The following is a 23,965-nucleotide window of genomic DNA, read 5'->3' as shown; positions in this document are numbered from 1 at the left end:
TGGAGGTAATCCTCGCCGGCTGCGCGCGCCAGAACTCGTCGCGCCGCTCAATTCGTTAAATTCAGAAGTACCTTATATATTGGGCGGCAAATAAATGTTTGCTCTGTAGGCATTTTTCCATTGAGAAGGCAGCGTCAAAAAGGTAAGTAGTATTTTCTGCACTTGTTGAATACGATACACGTCAGTGGTGATGGCAATAGTTTTACTTGCAGGGCTACGGCAAGGGGGGGGGGGGGGGGGTTGGAAGGCTCGTCGAACATTGCTTGGCGGTTAATTAGGTCCTTGTTAGTTACCCGGTTGATTCGATCGCTTGTTTGTAAACAAAAAAAGGAAGAGCAAATCAACTAACTAACTAAATAACATGCTAACTAACTAACCAACTAATTAGCCAACTAACTAACACGATCGTGACTACATAACAACTAACTAACTAACGAACAATGTAACTAACTAGTGCCCCGATTATCATGAAATTACTCATGTAATACGCAGAATAATCCCCTCCTCAGCTAACAGAGACAAAGAGGTCATGGGATAAAGTAATGCAAATAAGATGCACTGTTTGCTTATCTTGTCCATTTGTGTTCAGGGCGATTCTTTAAAACTCATAAAACCTGACAAATGAATCCTTTCCGGTATCATATCTGATTTGATGGCTCCGTTTCATGAGATTGACCGCATCTTTTGATCTAAACTACTTCCTTTTCTATTGTTAAGACAATTCTTTGGCTTGCATTGGTTTATGGAAGTAATTGCTGTTAGCATGTATAAATGTGGTTGTCAATCCATCTTCTGGCAGTCTGTAAATATTCATCAGACAGGGATTACTTCTTTCATACGGGTTAGTTTATATTGCCCAAAGCACAAAACGCTCGAATCAATTTGTTTTGCTTCTTTTGTTCCAGTTTTACGTAATTTCAAATTCAACACACGTTACTTACATCCTACTTAAATTTGCTTTTTGGATGTGTGTGTTTTTTCTCCAGAAATTATGTTTTTTTTATGGTTTAGCTTTTTCGTTGTTTTGGGTTTGGTTTTATGTTTTCTCAAGTTTTGATTAAAGGTTTTAACGTTGCCTGGGAATCGAGACGAGGGTGTGGTGTATGTATGTGTGTGTGTGTGTGTGTGTGTGTGTGTGTGTGTGTGTGTGTGTGTGTGTGTGTGTGTGTGTGTGTGTGTGTGTGTGTGTGTAGAGCGCTTCAAAGAAAACTACTCCACCGATCTTTATGAAACTTTCCCTGCGGATGATACCCCCAGATTTCTATTTAATGTTTTAGATAGGTGTCTTTGATGACGTCATATTCGGCTTTTAGAGAAAGTTGAGGCGGCATGGGAAAGCCCTTATTTTAAATTAATTGAAATGTTAGTTAAGCAATCTTCGATAAAGCCCGTACTATGGGATTGCATTTCATTAAGAAATGTAATTGACAAAGCTATTGAGTAATGTCTTGCGACCAGCACGGTTGGCCTAGTGGTAAGGCGTCCGCCCCGTGATCGGGAGGTCGTGGCCGGGTTCGAACCCCGGCCGGGTCATACCTCAGACTTTAAAATTGGCAATCTAGTGGCTGCTCCGCCTGGCGTCTGGCATTATGGGGTTGGTCCGGTGTCAGAATAATGTGACTGGGTGACATGAAGCCTGTGCTGCGACTTCTGTCTTGTGTGTGGCGCACGTTATATGTCAAAGCAGCACCGCCCTGATATGGCCCTTCGTGGTCGGCTGGGCGTTAAGCAAACAAACAAACAAACAAACAAAAAATGTCTTGCGTAATACGGTACGTGCGTCCAATTTCATTTTGTGAGTTCGACAGATTGACTAAATGTATTAATTTTCTTTTTTGTTGTTGCTTGCTTTTTGTATGGAGTTTTCGTGTGTGTGTGTGTGTGTGTGTGTGTGTGTGTGTGTGTGTGTGTGTGTGTGTGTGTGTGTGTGTGTGTGTGTGTGTGTGTGTGTGTGGGTGTGTGTGTGTGTGAGTGTTATCTATTTGGCTGTAAATCAATAAATCAATTTTGCAGAGTGACACTGGTGTGACTGAGACCCAAAACGAATTCAGAAAACAAGTTGCGTAAGGCGAAAATACAATATTTAGTCAAGTAGCTGCCCTTTTTCAGCAAGACCGTATACTCGTAGCATCGTCAGTCCACCGCTCATGGCAAAGGCAGTGAAATTGACAAGAAGAGCGGGGTAGTAGTTGCGCTAAGAAGGATAGCACGCTTTTCTGTACCTCTCTTTGTTTTAACTTTCTGAGCGTGTTTTTAATCCAAACATATCATATCTATATGTTTTTGGAATCAGGAACTGACAAGGAATAAGATGAAAGTGTTTTTAAATTGATTTGGACAATTTAATTTTGATAATAATTTTTATATATTTAATTTTCAGAGCTTGTTTTTAATCCGAATATAACATATTTATATGTTTTTGGAATCAGCAAATGATGGAGAATAAGATAAACGTAAATTTGGATCGTTTTATAAATTTGTTTTTTTTTTTTACAATTTTCCGATTTTTAATGACCAAAGTCATTAATTAATTTTTAAGCCACCAAGCTGAAATGCAATACCGAACCCCGGGCTTCGTCGAAGATTACTTGACCAAAATTTCAACCAATTTGGTTGAAAAATGAGGGCGTGACAGTGCCGCCTCAACTTTCACGAAAAGCCGGATATGACGTCATCAAAGACATTTATCAAAAAAATGAAAAAAAACGTTCGGGGATTTCATACCCAGGAACTCTCATGTCAAATTTCATAAAGATCGGTCCAGTAGTTTAGTCTGAATCGCTCTACACACACACACACACACACACACGCACGCACGCACACACGCAGGCACATACACCACGACCCTCGTTTCGATTCCCCCTCGATGTTAAAATATTTAGTCAAAACTTGACTAAATATAAAAAGGACTTGATCGTGTTGAATTTTATTTCATTTTTGAATGTGGTGTTTTCATCATCGTCCCAAAACCGAAACGCAGCAGTTGCATCCCCGGCCAATAGTGTGGCACGTGACGCCCCTGTACTTACATCCTCTGCGCTCTCTGTCCTGTATCGCTTCAACCTGCTCCACCCCCTGCATGTCTTCTGTTAGGGATTTTGGAAACACACACACACGCCATTTAAAGCCCCATTCGTCCGCCCAGAGAAGATTTGAGTGATGAAGCTTTTGTCTTCAACTCCAAAATTCAGTATACGCCAGAAAACTCAAGCGTCTGAGAGACAAATTCTGCTTTTATTGTTCGCATATATCTTTTCAATATGCACACACCATTTAAAGCCCCATTCCGATTCGGAGCAAATTTACGTGATGATTCAAAGATGTTGTCTTGCATGAACTCCAATATTTAGTATACGCTAGAAAACTCAAGCGTCAGCTTTTATTGTTCGCATATCTTTTGAATTCATTTTGTTCAATTGATTCAGGTTTTCCAATAATAACTTAACTCAGTAATGGGTCATTCTCAGAGTCATGTTATGACGGCTTACCAGTGCCAAAACCTAGGATTACCATTTGTAAATAGTAATTAACAGTGTTAATTACTAATTTTCATTTTGGCTTCGTTTTCAGTCACAGTAGTCGGACTCTAAGAGTCCGCACTGAGAGGCTACAACGCCCGGCAAACATCGCTCTCACACTCTTTCTGAAATATCTTTTGATGGAAGGCCTTATCGAGCAAGTTATCCAACATGAAGATGCATGTCACAGTTTTCTGCAATAGCGTATTTCTTAAACGTTCTTTTTGGTATCTTAGAATACAATAATCGACCCAAAAAACTTTCGAATCGAATCTGTTTATAGCAGACGGACTTTTGGTCGGCTGTGGTCTCACATTTTCACACATATCTTTTAATATAATTCCTTATTCGTCAAGTTGTCGGGCAGACAGCTGAACCTCATATGTGTTTTCACTACCACACTCATAAATCTGCTTTGTAGTGTATTAGTGTATTAGTGAAGGACAATAGATCCGAAAATGTTCGAATCGAGAGAGGAAAAACGGCGGCCGGCCGGAGGTGTGCTGAAGGTCCGACCATAAGCAGACGTCGCTGTTCGGTCGAAACTCTCACACTTTCACAAATAGCTTTCGATAGAATTCGTTATTCAACAAGTTATCGGACAGACAGCTGTATGTCACGGTTGTCTACATATGCGCCCAGCTCTTATTGTTAATTTGCATCGGATTAAAGAACTATGGGCCAGAAAAAAAGGTGCGAATCGAGAGATGTTTTGCTGTGGCTGGTGCAACAGTCGCGCATGCGTATTAAGACTCTAATTAACAAGGGAAAATTTCTAATTTTAAGTTTTGGCACTAGTAAGCCATCAGGAAGCGAGCCAAAAATGAAAGATTAGTAATTAACACGTCAACATTAGTAATTAACACTTCAAAATGAGTATTTTTCACGACATAATTGTAATTTTCTTGTGAAAAATGAATAACTTTCATGTGTTTATTACTAATTCTCAAATGTTAATGACTAACTTTCAGTTTTGGCACTAGTAAGCCGTCATATCATGGTCCAAAAGCTGACATAGTCATTGAAAAATAAAGTTCAACGAAAATCGTTGAAAACTTCATATGCAATATAATAGGGTGTGATGAAACTATAAGAGGACAGAAAGCTCAAAGAAACTTGTTGGTTGCCCTTATATGGAGCGGCAAAGTAAGTAATCGTCCAAAACCATGTTCGGTCGCGGCATTGACAATTTGACAGTCACGAAAGTAAAACTGCAAGTCTCGCGCTCAATAACCAACCATTTCTACAGTTGTAAACATGTCTGGTTCCAGGCTCATGACAGGATGAAATTGTGTTCAAGTAGTTTAAAAAAAAATATTGTTCATTATTTAATTAAATGCAAAAACGAGACCAAAATGTCTGACACCACGACCACGAGATTCATGTTGCAATTACCGGCAAACAAAACCATATATTTAGTAACAAAAGATGTGTTTGTGTAGCAGTCTTATGCACAAATACAGTGTCCCTTCAAGGTAAATCTCTAACACATTGTTATTGTGTGCCATGAGTGGTTATATGTGCCGGGTAATTCCTGACACGATGCCTCGACCGAACAGCATTTTGAGCCCGGTCAAATTATTGAGTAAAACAAAAAAAAAAATTTAAAACCGGATTTTCTGGTCATAAACATGCGCATAATCTCTTTGCATCTACAGGTACACTTTGTTTGCACTCTTCGATAAACGTCTGTTTTTTCGTCAAGAGAGGAATGACACAACCGTTCTAGGTCCCGTTCCCGTACCGACCAAGGAACGGTGCGGGCACGGGAGGGATCGGGAGAGAACCGCAATGAACGTAACTGATCGTTAACGGAACTGCTTTGAACGGTAGGGTCGGTAGGGACGGCTGAGTTTAGGCTGCATGTTCAAATTTTTAGCCGTTCCCCTCCCGATCAGAATGAACGGTAATGGAACCTTAACCCATCTGCAACGGAACGCTTGGATCGTTAAAGGAACTTAAAACAACGGTAACGCAACGGTAGCGCTCTCACACCCGTTCCCTTGATGCCAAAAAACGGCCGTTTGCGCAGCGTTCCATTGTTGTGGCAGCAGTTCTTGGTTGGTACGGGAACAGGACCTAGAACGGTTGTGTGGAATGGGGGAATAACTTTTGACACCCACAAACTGAAGAATGAACAGATCTATGAGGTAACCGTCTCAATGGTCCAGGCTCAGTAAACAAAGAGTATATATAGCCTGGGGCGATTGTAGCCGGCTTCCCTTCTTCGTGTCCGATAGACAAGGACAATAAATAGTAGAGCATAGTGCAATTTCATGTTGGCATCTTCTCCACTGAATCTTTCTTTCTTTATTTGGTGTTTAACGTCGTTTTCAACCACGAAGGTTATATCGCGACGATCTCCACTGAATGCTATAACCCAAAGATTGAAGACCAAAGTGCTTACCCCACTTCTGACCCGAATCACCCCCCTCCTGCTGGGTACACGTGCACTCAAGTTAACACAAGTTAACCTCTGCTTTGACCTGTGTGCCAGGAGTCGGATGAGAGAGAGAGAGCGAGAGCGAGAGAAAGACACACACACACATAGACAGAGACAGACATAGAAAGACCAGAAGCGAAGAGACTCAGAGGGAGACACAGACACAGACATACATACAGAGAGAGAGAGAGAGAGAGAGAGAGAGAGAGAGAGAGAGAGAGAGAGAGAGAGAGAGAGAGAGAGAGAGAGAGAGAGAGAGAGAGAGAGAGAGAAACTGATCTCGTGAGAACGGTAACAAACGAGACATGTCACCTCTCCGAATGCATTCCAATAGATGACCGCTCCTGCGGCCATCAATAAACCTGCCAGGTATTGTGATTGTTTCTGTGTGAGCGTGTGTAATTACGTATGTGTGTGTGTGTGTGTGTACAGGGGCGGATTAGGGAGGGGGGTTACAGGGGTTCCGGACCCCCCCCCCCCCCCGGCTGTCAAAAAAAGTAAAAGGTTAATACTAACTTTAAAAGAAATAATGAGTGACTGCTGACACCAGTTGATCATGTTTAAAATCAAGGATAAGCCATAAATTGTTCATAAAATAGCTAAAGCTCTTCAGCTTCTGGGGGGGGGGGGGGGCAAAGCCCACCAGACCCCCCAACGGGGCCTTGCCCATGTACCCCACAAGGCGTCTACCCCTGGATCCAAGGTTGTAAACCCCCCCATCAATAAACCTGCCAGGTATTGTGATTGTTTCTGTGTGAGCGTGTGTAATTACGTATGTGTGTGTGTGTGTGTGTGTGTGTGTCTGTGTGTGTGTGTGTTACAGATTTCTGTCGATGAAATCCTGTCTCCGTTGTCCCGTTTCAGAATGAAGTTCCTTGTGTGCCTCGTATTCCTGGTGGCAACGGTGACTGTGGTATTGCTAGCCGACAGTAAGCTATCTTTTTCCCGATGTATATTTTGTGTTTATAACCTGGGTTCATTCAATACTCTGTTCCTGTATGATTGTTGCGCTTAGAACTGTACTCACGGAATACGCGCGATATAAGCCTCATATTGATTGATATTGATTGAAAGAGAGAGAGAGAGAGAGAGAGAGAGAGAGAGAGAGAGAGAGAGAGAGAGAAGGAGGGAGAGAGAGGGAGAGAGAGAGACAGAGACAGAGAGAGAGAGAGACAAGACAAGACAAAATCTTTATTATCGAGGGTAATAGATAAGCAAGAATATTGCTTTTTTACATCCAGCCCTCGCCCTAATATAGGGTCAACAAGAACAGAAAACAATATAATCAAAAAACTATCACATCAAACTTAATACATTATAACTGTATATATACAGATACAATTTTGAAAAATAAATTGTCATGCTGCATTTTAAGTACAATTTCCAAGTGTCAATTTTTTAACATAACTTAATTTAGATCTGCATATTATTATAATTTTGTTTCAATCAATCAATCAATCAATGAGTCTTATATCGCGCATATTCCGTGGGTACAGTTCTAGGCGCTCTGCAGCGATGCCGTGTGAAATGAAATTTTATACGGCCAGTAGATTGCAGCCATTTCGGCGCATATTTACCTTTCACGGCCTATTATTCCAAGTTACACGGGTATAGGTAGACAATTATTAACTGTGCCTAAGCAATTTTGCCAGGAAAGACCCTTTTGTCAATCGTGGGATCTTTAACGTGCACACCCAATGTAGTGTACACGGGGGGAGGTTCGGACACCGAAGAGAGTCTGCACACAAAGTTGACTCTGTGAAATAAATTTCCGCCGAACCTGGGATCGAACTCACGCTGACAGCGGCCAACTGAATACAAATCCAGCGCGTTACCAACTGAGCTATATCCCCGCCCATACATGCACATACATTTTAAATGAATTGGTGAACCATTCAGCACATGTTTAGTTGCATTATGTGTGACATATAATTTTTTTTGAAGCTGTCTGTGTTTGTTTTATGCTTAAGAAAAATAGGCAGTGAGTTCCATAGGACCGCACCTGAATAAAGAAGGCTTGATTTGAAAAGGTCAATACGTGGAGTCGGTGTTATGATTTTTAGTCTGTTATAGTTCAAAATAAAATTATCACGTAATGTCTCCGGTGCATATCCTGACATCACTTTATGCATCATAACACCTTTATTATACATTAATCTTTTTTGAAATGGTAATACTTGCAAGTTTTTATAATCAGATTCTGAAGGAGTGTGATTTTTTAGCATTATAAGCTTAACTGCTCTTCTGTGAAGACTTGCTAAAGGTTTCAAAACATTAGCACTTGCACAATCCCATAGAGTGTCCAGACGCATAATCAATATTTGACAAGATGTGATTGTAAAAAAAAAAATCTTTCGCGAGTGGAAATTCAAGAAATGTTTTAATTTTGATAACTGATATATTTTTTGGGAAGCAATCTTACAGATGTAATCTTAATCTTAGAGAGAGAGAGAGAGAGAGAGAGAGAGAGAGAGAGAGAGAGAGAGAGAGAGAGAGAGAGAGAGAGAGGGAGAGAGAGAGAGAGAGAGAGAGAGAGAGAGAGAGAGAGAGAGAGAGAGAGAGAGAGAGAGAGAGAGAACTCGAACTCGAAAACTTTATTACCGAGGGATGATAGCATTAGGTTCATATCAGAGCAAACTGAGGCACAGTATGCTGCGTTCCTTGCGAGGCGCATCAAACCAGCGTCAGTGAAACAGTACCTCAACATAATTTGCATTCTTCATTTGGAATGTGGCGAACAGCACCCATAGAGACTCTTGGTATGTCAAAACCACCTTGAAGGGAATTGACAAATGCATGGGGTGTCCACCTACGAGAAAGACGCCGATTACTCCTGAAGTGCTACTATCTATTCGCAAAGAACTGAACTTTTTGCATGTTGAAGGCTGTGTGTTTTGGGCGGCTTGTTTGGTTCTTTTCTTTGGACTGTTGAGGAAGTCAAACCTCTTTCAAGACGATGGCACTTTTGATCCGACAAAACAGCTGACTAGAGACAGCTTCCTTATGACCGAACATGACTGTGTTACAATTGTGGTGTGTGAAGGAAATCACGAATAACACTAACAGGCAAAGTTTGACAGTGATATCCTCCACGCTTTTAGAAGCGCTAACCAGAGAAATAGCGTGACATAGCGAAGTGTGGTGCACGTACTGTGAATTCAGCTCACTAACCAGTAGAGTTGACGTTGTAAATCGCAACGAAGATATCGTTACACTTAACCACTGTCCGGGGACAGAGAGGGGTTGTCACAGTAATCGACCGGGAGAAAGGAAGCCCGAGTAAAGCACTTAACAGGTAAATGGAATAAGCATTTGAATATCGCTAATGTTTATCGCATAAGTTGAATCGACTAACACTGTAAACTGTAAACATAGCAGACAGATATCTAAGACAAGATGTCCGCTATTTATGTTGTGCAGTGCGTCATATAACCGGTCTGAAAGAAATATAGCGACCAGATGACAGTATGAAGGATCTGAAAAGCCGCCGAAGTATCATAGCCAGGCAGCTTAGCGATATGATGGGGACCGACTTGACAAAAGTGTCAAACTTTGTGAGGCAATTCTGTAGACCCATCAAATTTGGCCAATGCAGCCCAGTCATGTGACGTCATCAATTTTTCCATAGCATTAATAGAGGAAAATACTGCATATACATGTCTAAGCAAGATGTTTTAAAAATTTAAAGGCAATATGATCAATTCAATGAATAAATTCAGAAAAGGATACATTTCAAATAATTTTTTAATCAATAAACATTCATATTTTTGCGAGATATTTGTTTATGGTTTGACAAAACTCGAAAATAAGGCCAAAAAAATCATGTCGCGACATTGTACGCAACTTGCTTCCATAGTATCAGTGAACATGACAATTAAACATTAATTTGTTTCAGAAATATTAGTGTTTATAACTGCTTATTCTGGCATGTACATCGGCAACCGCAGCTGGTACGAGTATGTGGATATCCATTGATCTATTTGTCACAGCTTTCTTTCTTTATTTGGTGTTCAACGTCGTTTTCAACCACGAAGGTTATATCGCGACGGTTTTGTCACAGCTGCACTTGCACCGTCTTGTGCATTGCCATCCAGCTTTCCTGCAGCGTATCCCATGTGGTGCCACATCCTCTTGCACCCTTGCATGCACATTTGACTAGTTGGCTGCAAGCTTCAGATGCTATTGGCAGTGTCGTCCAAAAAGGGAGCCAAGCCTTGCTGTCCTTGTCCAGAGTCCAGCCCTATCCCTCTGGAGATGGTGCTTGCTGCTGGGCCTGGTCAGCAGTGGTCCAAATGCTTGCCTGGTAGACAGCACGGTTTGAATGCTGTAATAATGCTCCCTGTGTGGGAGGAAGGGCTTCCATCATCATCTTGTCTCTGTGGCAAAACAGCTCTCTGCGGGCCTCATCAACAGAGCTCAGCTGGCTGGTTTTGTCATACAGGACAACTGTGAAGCGTTCCAGCAATTTGAAGTGGTGGCTGTTCAACTCCATGGCAACGAAAGGATTCTCTGCAATGAACCTAAAGGCCTCTGTTACTGCAGGATAACATTTCCATGCAACCCATGCAGACAGTTTTCCTTTGCCAAACAAGGCAGAGACCGTGTCGCAACCGGTGAAGCTGAGGAAAGTGGGGAGGACTGTAGACTTTTTCTCTCCAAGGGCTAGAGCAATGGCATTGATGTGAAAGTACGTGAAATTCTTTCCTGTGCCGAAAGCAATCCAAATCTCTGCCGCTGGACACATTGCTTGAAGCTTGCGGAACTTTCCAATGATGATGACGATGACGTCAGTGTCCACAGTGCGAACTAAGCAAGCACAGGACCCAGTCTGCAGTGCATTTTGCAGATGCAGCAGTATCTTTGTGTCTGCTTCCTCATGATCATTGTCTGGCATGCTGTGATCCATTCCTCTGATGAGAACATTCTGGCCTGATGTAATGACAACTACTTTTCCATCGGGGAACTGAGCTGTGGCAACTTTCTCTGACAGGAAGGAAAAGAGTTCTTGTTTGTTGTCTGAGTCCTTGAGAAACTCTTGCCACTTTCCAGGGATCTTGTTTGGACCAGCAACTTTTCTCCTGATTCCTTTACCTCTCTTCTCTCGTGCACTCTCTTTAATACTACTGCTGTGATAAAATTATGTGTCCCACACCACATCCACTCTGTCAGCACCTTCCAATTGGTGTCTGATGTATGGTAGGAAAACATCATTGGCATAATCTTCAAACGTTGAGATTCCAGCAGTCGGGAGGAAGTGTAAAACGGCAGTGCCATCCAGAATCTTTGTGTCGAAAGTACTCGGGGGGTCAAGCTGCTCCGATTCTGATGTCTGCTGAATGGAAGAAATTAGAACTGCATCAAGCTCTACAACATCCAATTCTCCAACTGAGCTGTCCGCCTCTGCCACATGCTGAAGACAAGCTGCCAGATCTGTGTCATCATCAAGGTCTTGTGTCTCAAGTGAACCTGGAGTGTCTGTATCAGGTGCTTGTATCAGGCACTTCAGCAAGTCTGAATTTTTGCCCAGGCGCAGTTTTCCTCTTTCTGAAAGAGATGGTGGGTATGGGTTATTTTCGTGCTGGAAAAAGGTACCCACATCTGTTTCCCTGTTTTGAGCCACAATGTACAGCTGTGAAAAAGGCTGACATCAGCCTTCAAAGTTGCTATTTTGCCAGCTTGTTTCGATTTTTCCTTTGGTGTTGGACACTTGAAGAGTGGAAGGGAGTTTATCTTGATGGGGTCAAGAATTGATCGAGTGCAGTCTACCAAAACTGACTAGTGGTATTCATCATGCTGGCTCTTTCCAAGTTTTTCCACTGTACGGACAGTGTTGGTCACTGATTCATTCATCACATCACAAGTATCCAGCATCAACAGTTTTGCAGTGTCATTCATGAAGGGATTGCCCATATCACTGACAGTCTTTGCAAGGCTCAAAACTTGTCCTCAGAAGCTCTGTTGAGTTGATAGACCTTCCTCATGGTGATAGTGCATCTCAGATCCCTCAGAGAGACTTGCTTCAAACTCTTTCAGCATTCTTGCTTGTTCCGGTCCTGCAAGCATCCACTTTCGAAATGCTGACGGGTTTTCAGTGAATCCAACAGCACCACCAGACCCTTTCACAATGTCATTGTTGTTCTCATGGACCTGGTCGCTTGGGATTGCCGAGAATCTGTTTGTGGTCTTGAACACAACCCAGTGTCCACACTGTTGACATTCTTCTTTGATCGTGGGAGGCAGATTTTCCATGTCCCTTATGTGTAAAGGGATCCAGCGAGCATAGTTGTGGTGATCCATGCTGAAGAACCAAGGCACCAAGGCTTTCATTGAGTCCACATACAAGTGGAAGTTGGCCTCCCGATGAGCACAGATGAAGAGCAGGCCTAGGAGCGATTTTCCCTATTCTCGGAGTGCGAAACCTCAAAAATTGCATTTTGCCACGTACATGCTGTCAGTATGACCTGTGCACGTGGGGCCTAGCAAAATTGAAAGTATTTTGGATGTAGATAGCTAGGAAAAAATGTCAAACTTTTGTCAGATCTGTCCCCATTTAAAAAAATCGACGTAAGCTGCCTAGCTATCATGCCTATAGACCCGCATAGCTGAGATTCGACGGGATTTCGAGAAGCTAGTGCAAGGTTATGGTTGTCCGTATAGTTGGACCATAGAGGTCACAGGGCGATAGAAACGGAGTAGACCGAGGTCGCCAGTAGAAGGAATTAGTATTTAAATACATTTCCTAGTGAACGGCCATAGACGCTGTGTAATTCTGTGTATGAACAGAGTTAAAATATGTCTACAAGATCTTAATTACTTAAGAGATACGGAATGTTTAGTAGGCAGAGCAGACGGTGATTTAAGTCTGCCGGAATATGAACTATAACTGTTTTTTGACTACACACGAGCCGTGAGTCGATACCCGTAAAATAGATATCGTGTGCCTGTGAGTTCACGGACTGTTTGTGTATTTCTCTACCTAAGTGAAGGGTAGAGAGTTTTGATAGTGCAATTGTGTAGAGATTGTAATCTCGAGTTGTTTTTGCCTACAAAACTGTGAGTACCGGATTTTTGAATGCCTAACATTTATGTTTATGATTGTGTGTATTTGTGTGTATGCTGTCATACCTGTATAATACAGTGGAGGGAACCTACATTTGGAGTTGTGTTTGATTCCTGTATGACAGCATAATTATTAGCTCATTTGCATTCATTCACAATGGTGACCCCAAGTTTGTGCCTTTCATAAGGCCGTAAACGCTAACCTTCTTTTGAAGGAGTCAATAATGAGTTCCTAACTCAAATTGAGTTAAACTTAAAATAATAACTTAACCAATTGTGCCTTTTGTCCATCGTCATATACGTATGTATTGTGTAAGTTATTTTTTTTTTTTTTCTCATTTTCTTTTTTCTTCTTCTCTCTCTCTTTTTCTTCTTTTTTTCTTTTTTTGAACCTCAGTTACAATATGACTCGCTATGAGTATGATACTGTGAGCGAAGCTGAACAGTTTAAATGTAAACAGAATGGGTTATAAATAATAATAATATCATTCTTTCGTTTAACATGGACAATCTTCGAAAATGTATAATATTTTCAATCAATTATAATTTAGCAAAAATTCTCTCCGTCAACTGGCATTTGCACACTTTCTCTCTTTCTCTATCCTCTCTCCCCATCCTCTCTCTCCCTCCCCTCCCCTCTCTCCCTCTCTCTATCTTTAATCGTCCTCTCTCTCTCTCTCCCTCTCCCCTTCTCTGTCTCTCTCATCCTCCCTGCCACTCTCTCTCTCTCTCTCTCTCTGATACTGTGAGCGATGCTGAACAGTTTAAACATAAACAGATAGGGTTATAAATAGCAATAATATCATTCTTTCGTTTAACATGGACAATCTTCGAAAATCTCTCTTTCTCGCTCTCTCTCTCCCACCCCTCCCTCCGCTCTTTCTCTACCTTGTATTGTGTAAGTTATTTCTAGATCAGAAGTAGATAGATTTTTTTTCTGCTTTCTACTGCTCCTGTGTTCCATATTGGGACGGGTTGAAATTTTGCTGTTATTGTTTGGTACCTTTACAAAATAGTGTTCACAGTTAATTGAAGAAGTAAAGTTGATAAAGTTGATTAAATAATGTAAAAGTTTTGTTCTTTTAAAATTTGTTTTGATTTTTTGACAAGAAATAAGGTTTACTAAGTACCGGGACAGTAATTTATTTTGGAAGATCTAGATAACTTGTGAATGTACTGTAATCGTCTTGAGTGTACCCTTCTCCAGCGTCAAGGGGTGCGGCTATAACTTGTACGTGTATTTCGTGACGCACGCGGGCTCAGTGATCTTTTTCTTTCTGGGAATTTAAAGCGAGTAAATGAGTGCGGTTTGAATGTTATCACACCGTATACCGTGGTTGCATTAGAAAAACGCAGCCGCCGGTTTTGGTTGCGCACTTCCGCCGTTTAACTAAGACACGCGACGTAAGTATCTCCACAAAATCACCTGTAACTTCTCACACATGACATATCATCACAGAAACATCGATTGTACTTTGGCCTAAGATGTTGCTGCATCAAACGATCGATCTGTTTCATTGCTTTAATGTGCTTGTGAACGTTGTGCTTCAATTATTTACACCTTTTTATGCGTATTCTGTGCAAGTTTTGACTTTCCACAGTCACGACGGACATTTAAGAGCATGATAATGATCACACACTATTGTGCTGTAATCAATGGCCATTCCTTGACATCTCGGTCAAATAATAAGTTTTAAAGTGGAGCAGAAGCGTCATATTTTATGAATCTGTGAGGACACCCCAAGATTTTTCGGTTGCACACTTCCGCCGTCTCTTTTTTGTTGCGGTTGCACACCGCCGTCGCAAGTGGTTGCACACCGCCGCCACTGTTTTAAAGAAAGAAACAGGACTTTATTTGTGTCTGTCTCTAGGCATGTTCCATACAGGTCTGGAAAATCATAAACCTTCTGGTGTATACTAATTTGGTAATATATTAAATTAAATAGCCTCTCTCTCTCTCTCTCTTTCTCTCTCTCTCTCACTCACTCTCTCTCTCTCTCTCTCTCTGTCTCTCTGTCTGTCTCTCTCTCTCTCTCTCTCTCTCTCTCTCTCTCTCTCTCTCTCTCTCTCTTATGTGGTTTTTTTTGTTTTTGTTATTGTCATTACTCACTGTGACACCAACATTCTGTTGTGATATGGCAATAGATGCCAAAACCCCGGTTACATCGGGGGAGAGGATTTCAGATTCTACTCAACACAACGCAACACAATACAACCAACGCTCAACCACTAGTCTACTGAGATAACAATAATATAGTAAGGTAGAGTGAGATGATCACAACGAAAAGACTATTTCATTTCACTCATTAAGATACATGGATTGGTACAAACCTGATATCGAAAAATAAATATGGGATATAATCCATGCAGCTTCATGACTGCATGGCTAAACCAAATGGGCTACCCAGGAGCTGTTTTTTTGTGTGTATGTGTGTGTGTGTGATCTTTTGTCCCTGGCTTGTTTTTTGTTTGTGGTTTTTATAATGAAAGAATGTGCTCCTTTCAGGTGATGGAGTTCAAGTGCTACTACTGTTCGGACCTTTTTTCAAGACTAACGGAAGTAGTACGTCATATTGAAGCGGAGCATAGTGGTGATCCATTAAAATTTCGAAAGTTGGTACTCGATGAAGCAACGGGAAAGAGAAAGTTCGTGTCAAAAGATTTCCGGTTGACACCCGCAGAGATTAATAAAGCTGGCCAGGAGATAGAGGTGAACGATGGCAGTGGTAAGATCACAATCAAAAACAAAACGTTTGTGGATCCGTCAAACAGTGAGATATACATCTGAGATATACATCTTTCTTCATGTAACTCTTTGAGCAGTATTTGCAGGAGTACCTTGGTCCCAGTCCGTATCCATGATTGAGTCGTCGGTGATCATTGAGGGAGCTTGTTTTTGTGAAGCTTTTGCCACACTCTGGGCAGAGTTGGCGTTGGCGTGATTTCTTGTTTGGCGTAGATGTCATTTTTGGAAGTCCGATTGGAGGGTTTACAGGCTCCGTCTCCACGACTACCTCAGCGCTAATATCAAGGTAGCTGTCCAGCGTTTGAGCAGATACCTCCATCTGCAATTACAGACATGCAATTGTGGCTATAAGAAACAGTAAAATCTTAGAATATTTCTCTCACGTTATTTTGATGTCTAGGCACACATCGAAATGTATGACCTGTTAATTCTGCCCATTGCTTCTTGTTTCTTTTCATCACCTATCACAAATAAAGACAAAGTCTACATTATTAAAATTACAACACTTTACTATTTACTCAAGAAAGTACACCAAAAGGTTATGAAATCATCGTCTCCAGTGACTTTTCACCAACAGCTGGCGCAATTTGATTATACCATGTACCTTCCGGGAAAGAAAGCAAGTTTTGTTGTATTGTGTACCAAACAAAGCAATTATTTTAAATTTCCGCACTGCAAAACTTTCCCCTTCTCTTTGTAAAATATTTTGAGCCTATCTATGTTTTATGTCTTAAGACGGCTCTGTGTGGTCAGTTAGACGTTAAACAATGTGAAGAAACTCTATTTTATAAGCGAAGTAGAAAAAAAAGCGGCGGCGGTGTGCACCCGAAGCAAAACTTCAACGGCGGCAGTGTGCAACCGACTGTGGCGGAAGTGTGCAACCGAAAATTCGTGGTGTGTCCTCACAGATTCATGAAATATGACGCTTCTGTTCCACTTTAAAACTTAATATTTGACCCCGATGTCAAGGAATTGCCATTGATTACAGCACAATAGTGTGTGATCATTATCATGCTCTTAAATGTCCGTAGTGACTGTGGAAAGTCAAAACTTGCACAGAATACGCATAAAAAGGTGTAAATAATTGAAGCACAACGTTCACAAGCACATTAAAGCATTGAAACAGATCGATCGTTCGATGCAGCAACATCTTAGGCCAAAGTACAATCGATGTTTCTGTGATGATATGTCATGTGTGAGAAGTTACAGGTGATTTTGTGGAGATACTTACGTCGCGTGTCTTAGTTAAACGGCGGAAGTGCGCAACCAAAACCGGCGGCTGCGTTTTTCTAATGCAACCACGGTATACGGCGTGGTTATAGCATAGTGCAACTAAGTAGAATAATATTTTAAGGAAGAACTTGTCTGAGTGTGAATAAGCTTCTTTATCTTTAACCTCTTTGCTACCGTTCCTCCTTACACGGGCACTAAGCCATCTTTAGAACCTTTTTGTTCCCGACAGTGTTGTATTAAGATAATATTATAAAAGTTTGGGGCTGATAGTTGTTGTTGTGTTTATATGTAACCTTGTTTAAGCTTGATTGTTTACATTACAAAATGTTGTTATAAATTGTTTGTTTTGGTTTTGACTAATTTTGCTTTTTGGTTTTGTTTTATTTTAGGCTAAAACCTGAGTCACGCAGACTAGTATTTCCTGTGTGTTTGGAGGTTTATGAATTTAATTATTATTATAATCTAGCTTACCTACTACTTCCGCTTGTGTGGACATTTTATATTGTATTCATATTATGTGATCTTGTAAATTGTTTCCCTCTGAATTGTTCCTTAATTGTGTACATTTTGGATAGGTTTTTTTAATTAGAGAATTAAATTAAATTTTGGGGTCATAAAATTTAAATTTCTTAATTTAATTTGATCATCCAATTTTGTTAAAAAATATTTTTGGTTCATAATTTTTTTTCTCTCAATTTTTCTATCGGCTGAAGGAAACGTCTTTGCGTTCCCTGATACATCCTTTTTCAATAGCACTTCGCCCCCCCAAAAAATAGGTCTGTTTACGGTAACCCGACCGACCCTAGTTTTTTCGCGCGACCCTAGACTTTTTTTGGCATTTGGGAGAGAAAAAAAAAAAAAAAAAAATCTTGTTTTTTGGGCAAAATAACGTAAAAATATGGTTTTTTGAAAAAAAAAAAATAAAAAAATAAAAATCCCGACCTACCGACCCTATTTTTTTGGCCTATGTTACCGTAAACAGACCTATTTTTTTGTGGCCTTATCACCTAACAGTAAATTAAAATGTTACTGTTATTAAAGAACTATGAATCCTTTCCTTAATTTTCTTTTTTCCTTTTTCCCAACTTTCCTGCCTTAGTATTAAGATGTAAAGCTCTTCCCTATTGCTCTTTAGATCATTGTTTGATCCTTGCTACCATCGTACCACTCTATTGGAATTAAAATGTAACTTCGAAATTTTACATGTTTGGATAAACTTGATGTTTTGACTTAGTTAGTGTGCCTTGATTTAGTCTACACTGTTTGGACAAATATTTTAATTAAATCTAACTCCATCCCAATCAGTAGCCCAGTGTCCATTATAGATTGGAAAAATAGGCAGTGAGTTCCATAGGACCGCACCTGAATATAGAAGGCTTGATTTGAAAAGGTCAATACGTGGAGTCGGTGTTATGATTTTTAGTCTGTTATAGTTCAAAATAAAATTATCACGTAATGTCTCCGGTGCATATCCTGACATCACTTTATGCATTATAACACCTTTATTATACATTAACCTTTTTTGAAATGGTAATACTTGCAAATGTTTATAATCAGATTCTGAAGGAGTGTGATTTTTTAGCATAATAAGCTTAACTGCTCTTCTGTGAAGACTGGCTAAAGGTTTCAAAACATTAGCACTTGCACAATCCCATACAGTGGATGCATAATCAATATTTGACAAGATGTGATTGTAAAAAAAAAAATCTTTCGCGAGTGGAGATTTAAGAAATGTTTTATTTTTGATAACTGATATATTTTTTGGGAAGCAATCTTACAGATGCAATCAATGGGATCATGCCATGATAGATTATTATCAATCTTTACACCAAGGACTTTATGGTGAGACACTTCTTCCAATACTTTTTTTTTATATTTCAATATGTTTTCAATAGAGAGAAAGAGAGAGAGAGAAAGAAAGAGAGAGAGAGAGAGAGAGAGAGAGAGAGAGAGAGAGAGAGAGAGAGAGAGAGAGAGAGAGAGAGAGACTTAGACTTAGACTTAGACTTGGAACACTTTATTGACATAAAGGGTAAACATTTTAAGCCAAGGGCCTAATCTTACAACGTGCCCTTTACATTCACACTAACACATCCGCACGCATATAAACAACACAGAGAAAGAGAGAGAGAGAGAGAGAGAGAGAGAGAGAGAGAGAGAGAGAGAGAGAGAGAGAGAGAGAGAGAGAGAGAGAGAGAGAGAGAGAGAAAGAAAGAGAGAGAGAGAGAGGAGTGCTCGTAAGAAGCGAGCACGAGCAGATTGCCATCACATGTGGGTCACTGTAAACACGAAGTAACGCCCACACCACATCCTTTTCGACATGGAAAAAGTCAAAGATAGCAAGAAATTCCTCCGAGGTAGGAAAAACACCCCCGTCCTTACCATTCTCACTGCCACCAACTGAGAAGGTTATTTCCCTTTGACCATTAATATGTCCCTCTATAAGTCCTTGTAGAATCTTAATCCACCAATAACTCCCTAACCGTGTGTTTGACTGGTCCCAATTTTTGTAAGGACCGTCTCAGGAATGTATAGAACCTGTTCACCAAGTTTGGTGACGATCGGTCCGTTCATTCTTGAGATCTATATGCGAACACAAACACACAAACAAACAAACAAACACATCGACCGAATCCTATACACACCCCTATACCGGGGGTGTAATAAAAACAGGTAGTCACAAAACTTGAACATATAACACACCAACAAATACTCGTATTATCCTTGTTTAAAGGCCCAATCCGCCACAGTTTCAGATCTGGTCAGGCTATTACATGAAATAAGACAATCCCAACACTTGGTCACTTTCCAAAAAGGAACAGCCTTGGAGCTGTCTTTGCACTGTGGTATTTTTGTTAAAGAATTGATTTTGTAAATGTTGCCTTTTTCAAAAACAAATTATTCATAAAAGAAATCCAAGCTGTCATGGTGTTGATTTGTGGTATGTGCATGACAAAGTGGAGGGATGGTCCTATTCCATGTTAAAGCCCAGATAGATATCTATATGAGACAGTGAGTCCACTGTCTTCATGCGGCGGAGTAGGTCTTTATTAAAGAGACTAATCAACGCTGGTAAATACCAATGAAATCTTACCGGAACGAAAACTGTAAGGTAGAAGTGGTATGTCCATGTCCACGTGGATTGATTCTCTGGATGGTAAACTCTGTTGAAACTTGTACATTTTAAATTGGCCAAAATAACATGTTTTGTAGATTGGCTTTTCCGTTCAAACTCACGACCTTTTAAACGCTGTGAGTGTACTTTAAAGATCCCTTCTTTTTCGTGTTTAACGGTGATGGAAACCACATCGGAGATCGAAAATATATCCACCTATAGCCCACCAGGCGCGGCTGGGATTCTTCTTCTTCTTCTTCTTCTTCTTCTTCTTCTTCTTCTTCTTCTTCTTCTTCTTCTGCGTTCGTGGGCTGAAACTCCCACGTACACTCGTGTTGTTTTTTTGCACGAGTGGAATTTTACGTGTATGACCGTTTTTTACCCCGCCATTTAGGCAGCCATACGCCGTTTTCGGAGGAAGCATGCTGGGTATTTTCGTGTTTCTATAACCCACCGAACTCTGACATGGATTACAGGATCTTTTTCGTGCGCACTTGGTCTTGTGCTTGCGTGTACACACGGGGGTGTTCGGACACCGAGGAGAGTCTGCACACAAAGTTGACTCTGAGAAATAAATCTCTCGCCGAACGTGGGGACGAACTCACGCTGACAGCGGCCAACTGGATACAAATCCAGCGCGCTACCGACTGAGCTATATCCTCGCCCTGGCTGGGATTCGAACCCCGAACCTTCCACACGGAAGGTTGACGTCTTAGCTACTAGGCCATTATTGCCCAAGTCTTGTCTCACCCAAAAGCCCGAACGAATCTATGGCTATCCATGGTTTACACACGAAGTAACGTATCTTCAAAAAAGTCTCTATCCTTTTACTGTAATTGACAACGTTTGGGGCGTAGGATAAATAAAACAGTGCTGAGGTTCGACCCACTTCACTGGAGTCGATTGTTTTAGTACTGCTTGAGTTTCTGGTCAAATTGTCTATTTTCTGTATCAACTGTTTTCAATTCAATGTAAAGATAAAACTTCTTCCCACGAGTAAGAGTATCCATGTTGACACATACCAACATTTAAACCAGTGAACCACTGTACATAAAAGGGAAAGTTTGTGTGCGCGCCTGTGTGAGTTTTTAATCTAAGACAAATGTCGCCAATATTTTTACAGAGTGACGTTAAATAAACAATTTAATCATCATCAACATTTAACAGCCTACTGCTTCCTTACCAGACTGGGAATTGCTTGCCTTATTCGTTTACGGATTCACAAAATTGTCGGTTACACAAGAATTTTTTTCGAAGAGGTCCAACTCCGCAGAGAAAGCAGCCGGGCTGTAGATAATTGTGTGTGACCAAGTGGAATATAGTTGTCTTCTAACATGCGAAGGCATTGGCGGAGTTATGGTGATAAACAAACAATAAGATGGTCTACATTGGCGGAGTTATGGTGATAAACAAACAATAAGATGGTCTACATTGGCGGAGTTATGGTGATAAACAAACAATAAGATGGTCTACATTGGCGGAGTTATGGTGATAAACAAACAATAAGATGGTCTACATTGGGGGAGTTATGGTGATAAACAAACAATAAGATGGTCTACATCGGGGGAGTTATGGTGATAAACAAACAATAAGATGGTCTACATTGGCGGAGTTATGGTGATAAACAAACAATAAGATGGTCTACATTGGCGGAGTTATGGTGATAAACAAATAATAAGATGGTCTACATTGGCGGAGTTATGGTGATAAACAAACAATAAGATGGTCTACATTGGCGGAGTTATGGTGATAAACAAACAATAAGATGGTCTACATTGGCGGAGTTATGGTGATAAACAAACAATAAGATGGTCTACATTGGCGGAGTTATGGTGATAAACAAATAATAAGATGGTCTACATTGGCGGAGTTATGGTGATAAACAAACAATAAGATGGTCTACATTGGCGGAGTTATGGTGATAAACAAACAATAAGATGGTCTACATTGGCGGAGTTATGGTGATAAACAAACAATAAGATGGTCTACATTGGAAGGAATCATCTTGATTCCCGGTCAATTATTTCGATTCGTGTTGCTGTTGCTGTTGTTGCTGTTGTTGTTGTTGTTGTTTGTTGTTGTTGTTGTTGTTGTTGTTGTTGTTGTTGTGAGTGTTGTTGTTGTGAGTGTTTTTGTAATTTTTTGTTTTGTTTTATTCGTCGGAGTTTGCTGTTAGGTTGGCTGATTGGTGTGATCACTTTCCAAATCACATTCGGACAGAGAGTAAGACACATATGTACACAAAACAAAACCCAGCCAGACAGCCAGCCGATTCACAGACACAGACACACACATAGACATAGACATAGACATAGACAGACAGACAGACAGACAGACAGACAAACACACACACACACACACCCACACTCACACACACACACACACACACACACACACACACACACACACACACACACACAAGATAAATCTCTTCGCTCATTAAACCATCATTTTATGCTCAATAAGACAACAGTTTTCAACCTATCGGACGAACGCGATGAGTGGAGGTGGGGGCTTCATTGGTCGTGGTTTGATCAGGCTGCGTGTTGGTTGGTGCTTGGGTGGACTGAACAATTCCAGTCGGGGCAAAGGATGGTGTGTACTTAATGAGATGCGAGCGGTGGTCTTGACATTCGTCAGCGCCGCTGATATCATGGTAGTAATTCTTGATGTTGTCTGTGGTGATGGTCAAGGAAGGAAGATTGGGGTCGATGATCATGTGGTAGATCTCCTCCTGTTTGGGGGAAAAGGCAGAAAAACGTACGAAGAAATTGTCAAAATAAAGGCACAAAACAGAGCAGAAGACTGAGCAGTACACGAAGATTATTGGAGAATGTCTACACGAAAGGGTTTAGTGCTAATGGACATCTTTAATACACTCAGACGCAGGCGCACACACAGACACACACACGTACGCACATGCACATACACACACACACACATACACGCACGCGAAAGTGGTTGAAGCTATGTGTGATGTTTACACATTAGACACAAAGATATACCGTCATACCAACACAGCTATAGGCGTAGATTCAGAGACACACAGAGACGAGTACACACAAACACGGCGGAGACACACAGACAAAGACGCAGACACAGAGACACAGACACACTGGCACAGACACAAAGACAAAGACGCAGACACAGACACACTGACACAGACACACTGGCACAGACACACAGACAAAGACGCAGACACAGAAACACACAGAGACACAGACACACTGGCACAGACACACAGACAAAGACGCAGACACAGAAACACACAGACACACTGGCACAGACACACAGACAAAGACGCAGACACAGAAACACACAGAGACACAGACACACTGGCACAGACACACAGACAAAGATGCAGACACAGAAACACACAGAAACACAGACACACTGGCACAGACACACAGACAAAGACGCAGACACAGAAACACACAGAGACACAGACACACTGGCACAGACACACAGACAAAGACGCAGACACAGAAACACACAGAGACACAGACACACTGGCACAGACACACAGACAAAGATGCAGACACAGAAACACACAGAGACACAGACACACTGGCACAGACACACAGACAAAGATGTAGACACAAAAATATACAGACACACAAACACAAACAGATACACACAAACACAGACACAAAGACATAGACGTAGACATAAAGACATACAGACACACACAAACACAAACAGACACGCAGACAGGCACAGTACCACAGGGGTGGGAGGGTGAGGGGTGGGGGGGGGGGGGGGGGGGGGTCTGAACAAAGATTACTTTTGAAGAAACAAAAATAATTTTTAAAAAAATCTGAGCAGTCGGGCTGTGGGGTTTGGAGAAGGGA

At 41.1% G+C, this 23,965-nt stretch overlaps 1 protein-coding gene and 1 long non-coding RNA gene across 2 annotated transcripts in view; one reads left to right on the top strand and one right to left on the bottom strand.

Annotated features, from left to right (window-relative positions):
- LOC138979195 (uncharacterized) overlaps positions 1-23,965 on the top strand; it is a 24,142-nt gene continuing 177 nt past the window's right edge. Inside the window, exons 1-2 of the long non-coding RNA XR_011459926.1 lie at positions 1-142; positions 6,826-6,890. This is a non-coding gene — a long non-coding RNA (uncharacterized lncRNA). The remainder of the gene's footprint in view (positions 143-6,825; positions 6,891-23,965) is intronic.
- LOC138979194 (uncharacterized) overlaps positions 22,550-23,965 on the bottom strand; it is a 3,032-nt gene continuing 1,616 nt past the window's right edge. The window contains exon 4 of the mRNA XM_070351985.1: positions 22,550-22,848. Coding sequence (XP_070208086.1) covers positions 22,591-22,848 — 258 coding nt within the window. The 3' untranslated portion in view covers positions 22,550-22,590. The remainder of the gene's footprint in view (positions 22,849-23,965) is intronic.

This window comes from Littorina saxatilis, linkage group LG10, assembly GCF_037325665.1.
Source record: "Littorina saxatilis isolate snail1 linkage group LG10, US_GU_Lsax_2.0, whole genome shotgun sequence".
NCBI classification, from domain to species: domain Eukaryota; kingdom Metazoa; phylum Mollusca; class Gastropoda; order Littorinimorpha; family Littorinidae; genus Littorina; species Littorina saxatilis.
Note: the sequence above shows the minus strand (reverse complement) of the source record. Positions and strands in the feature narration are given on the sequence as shown.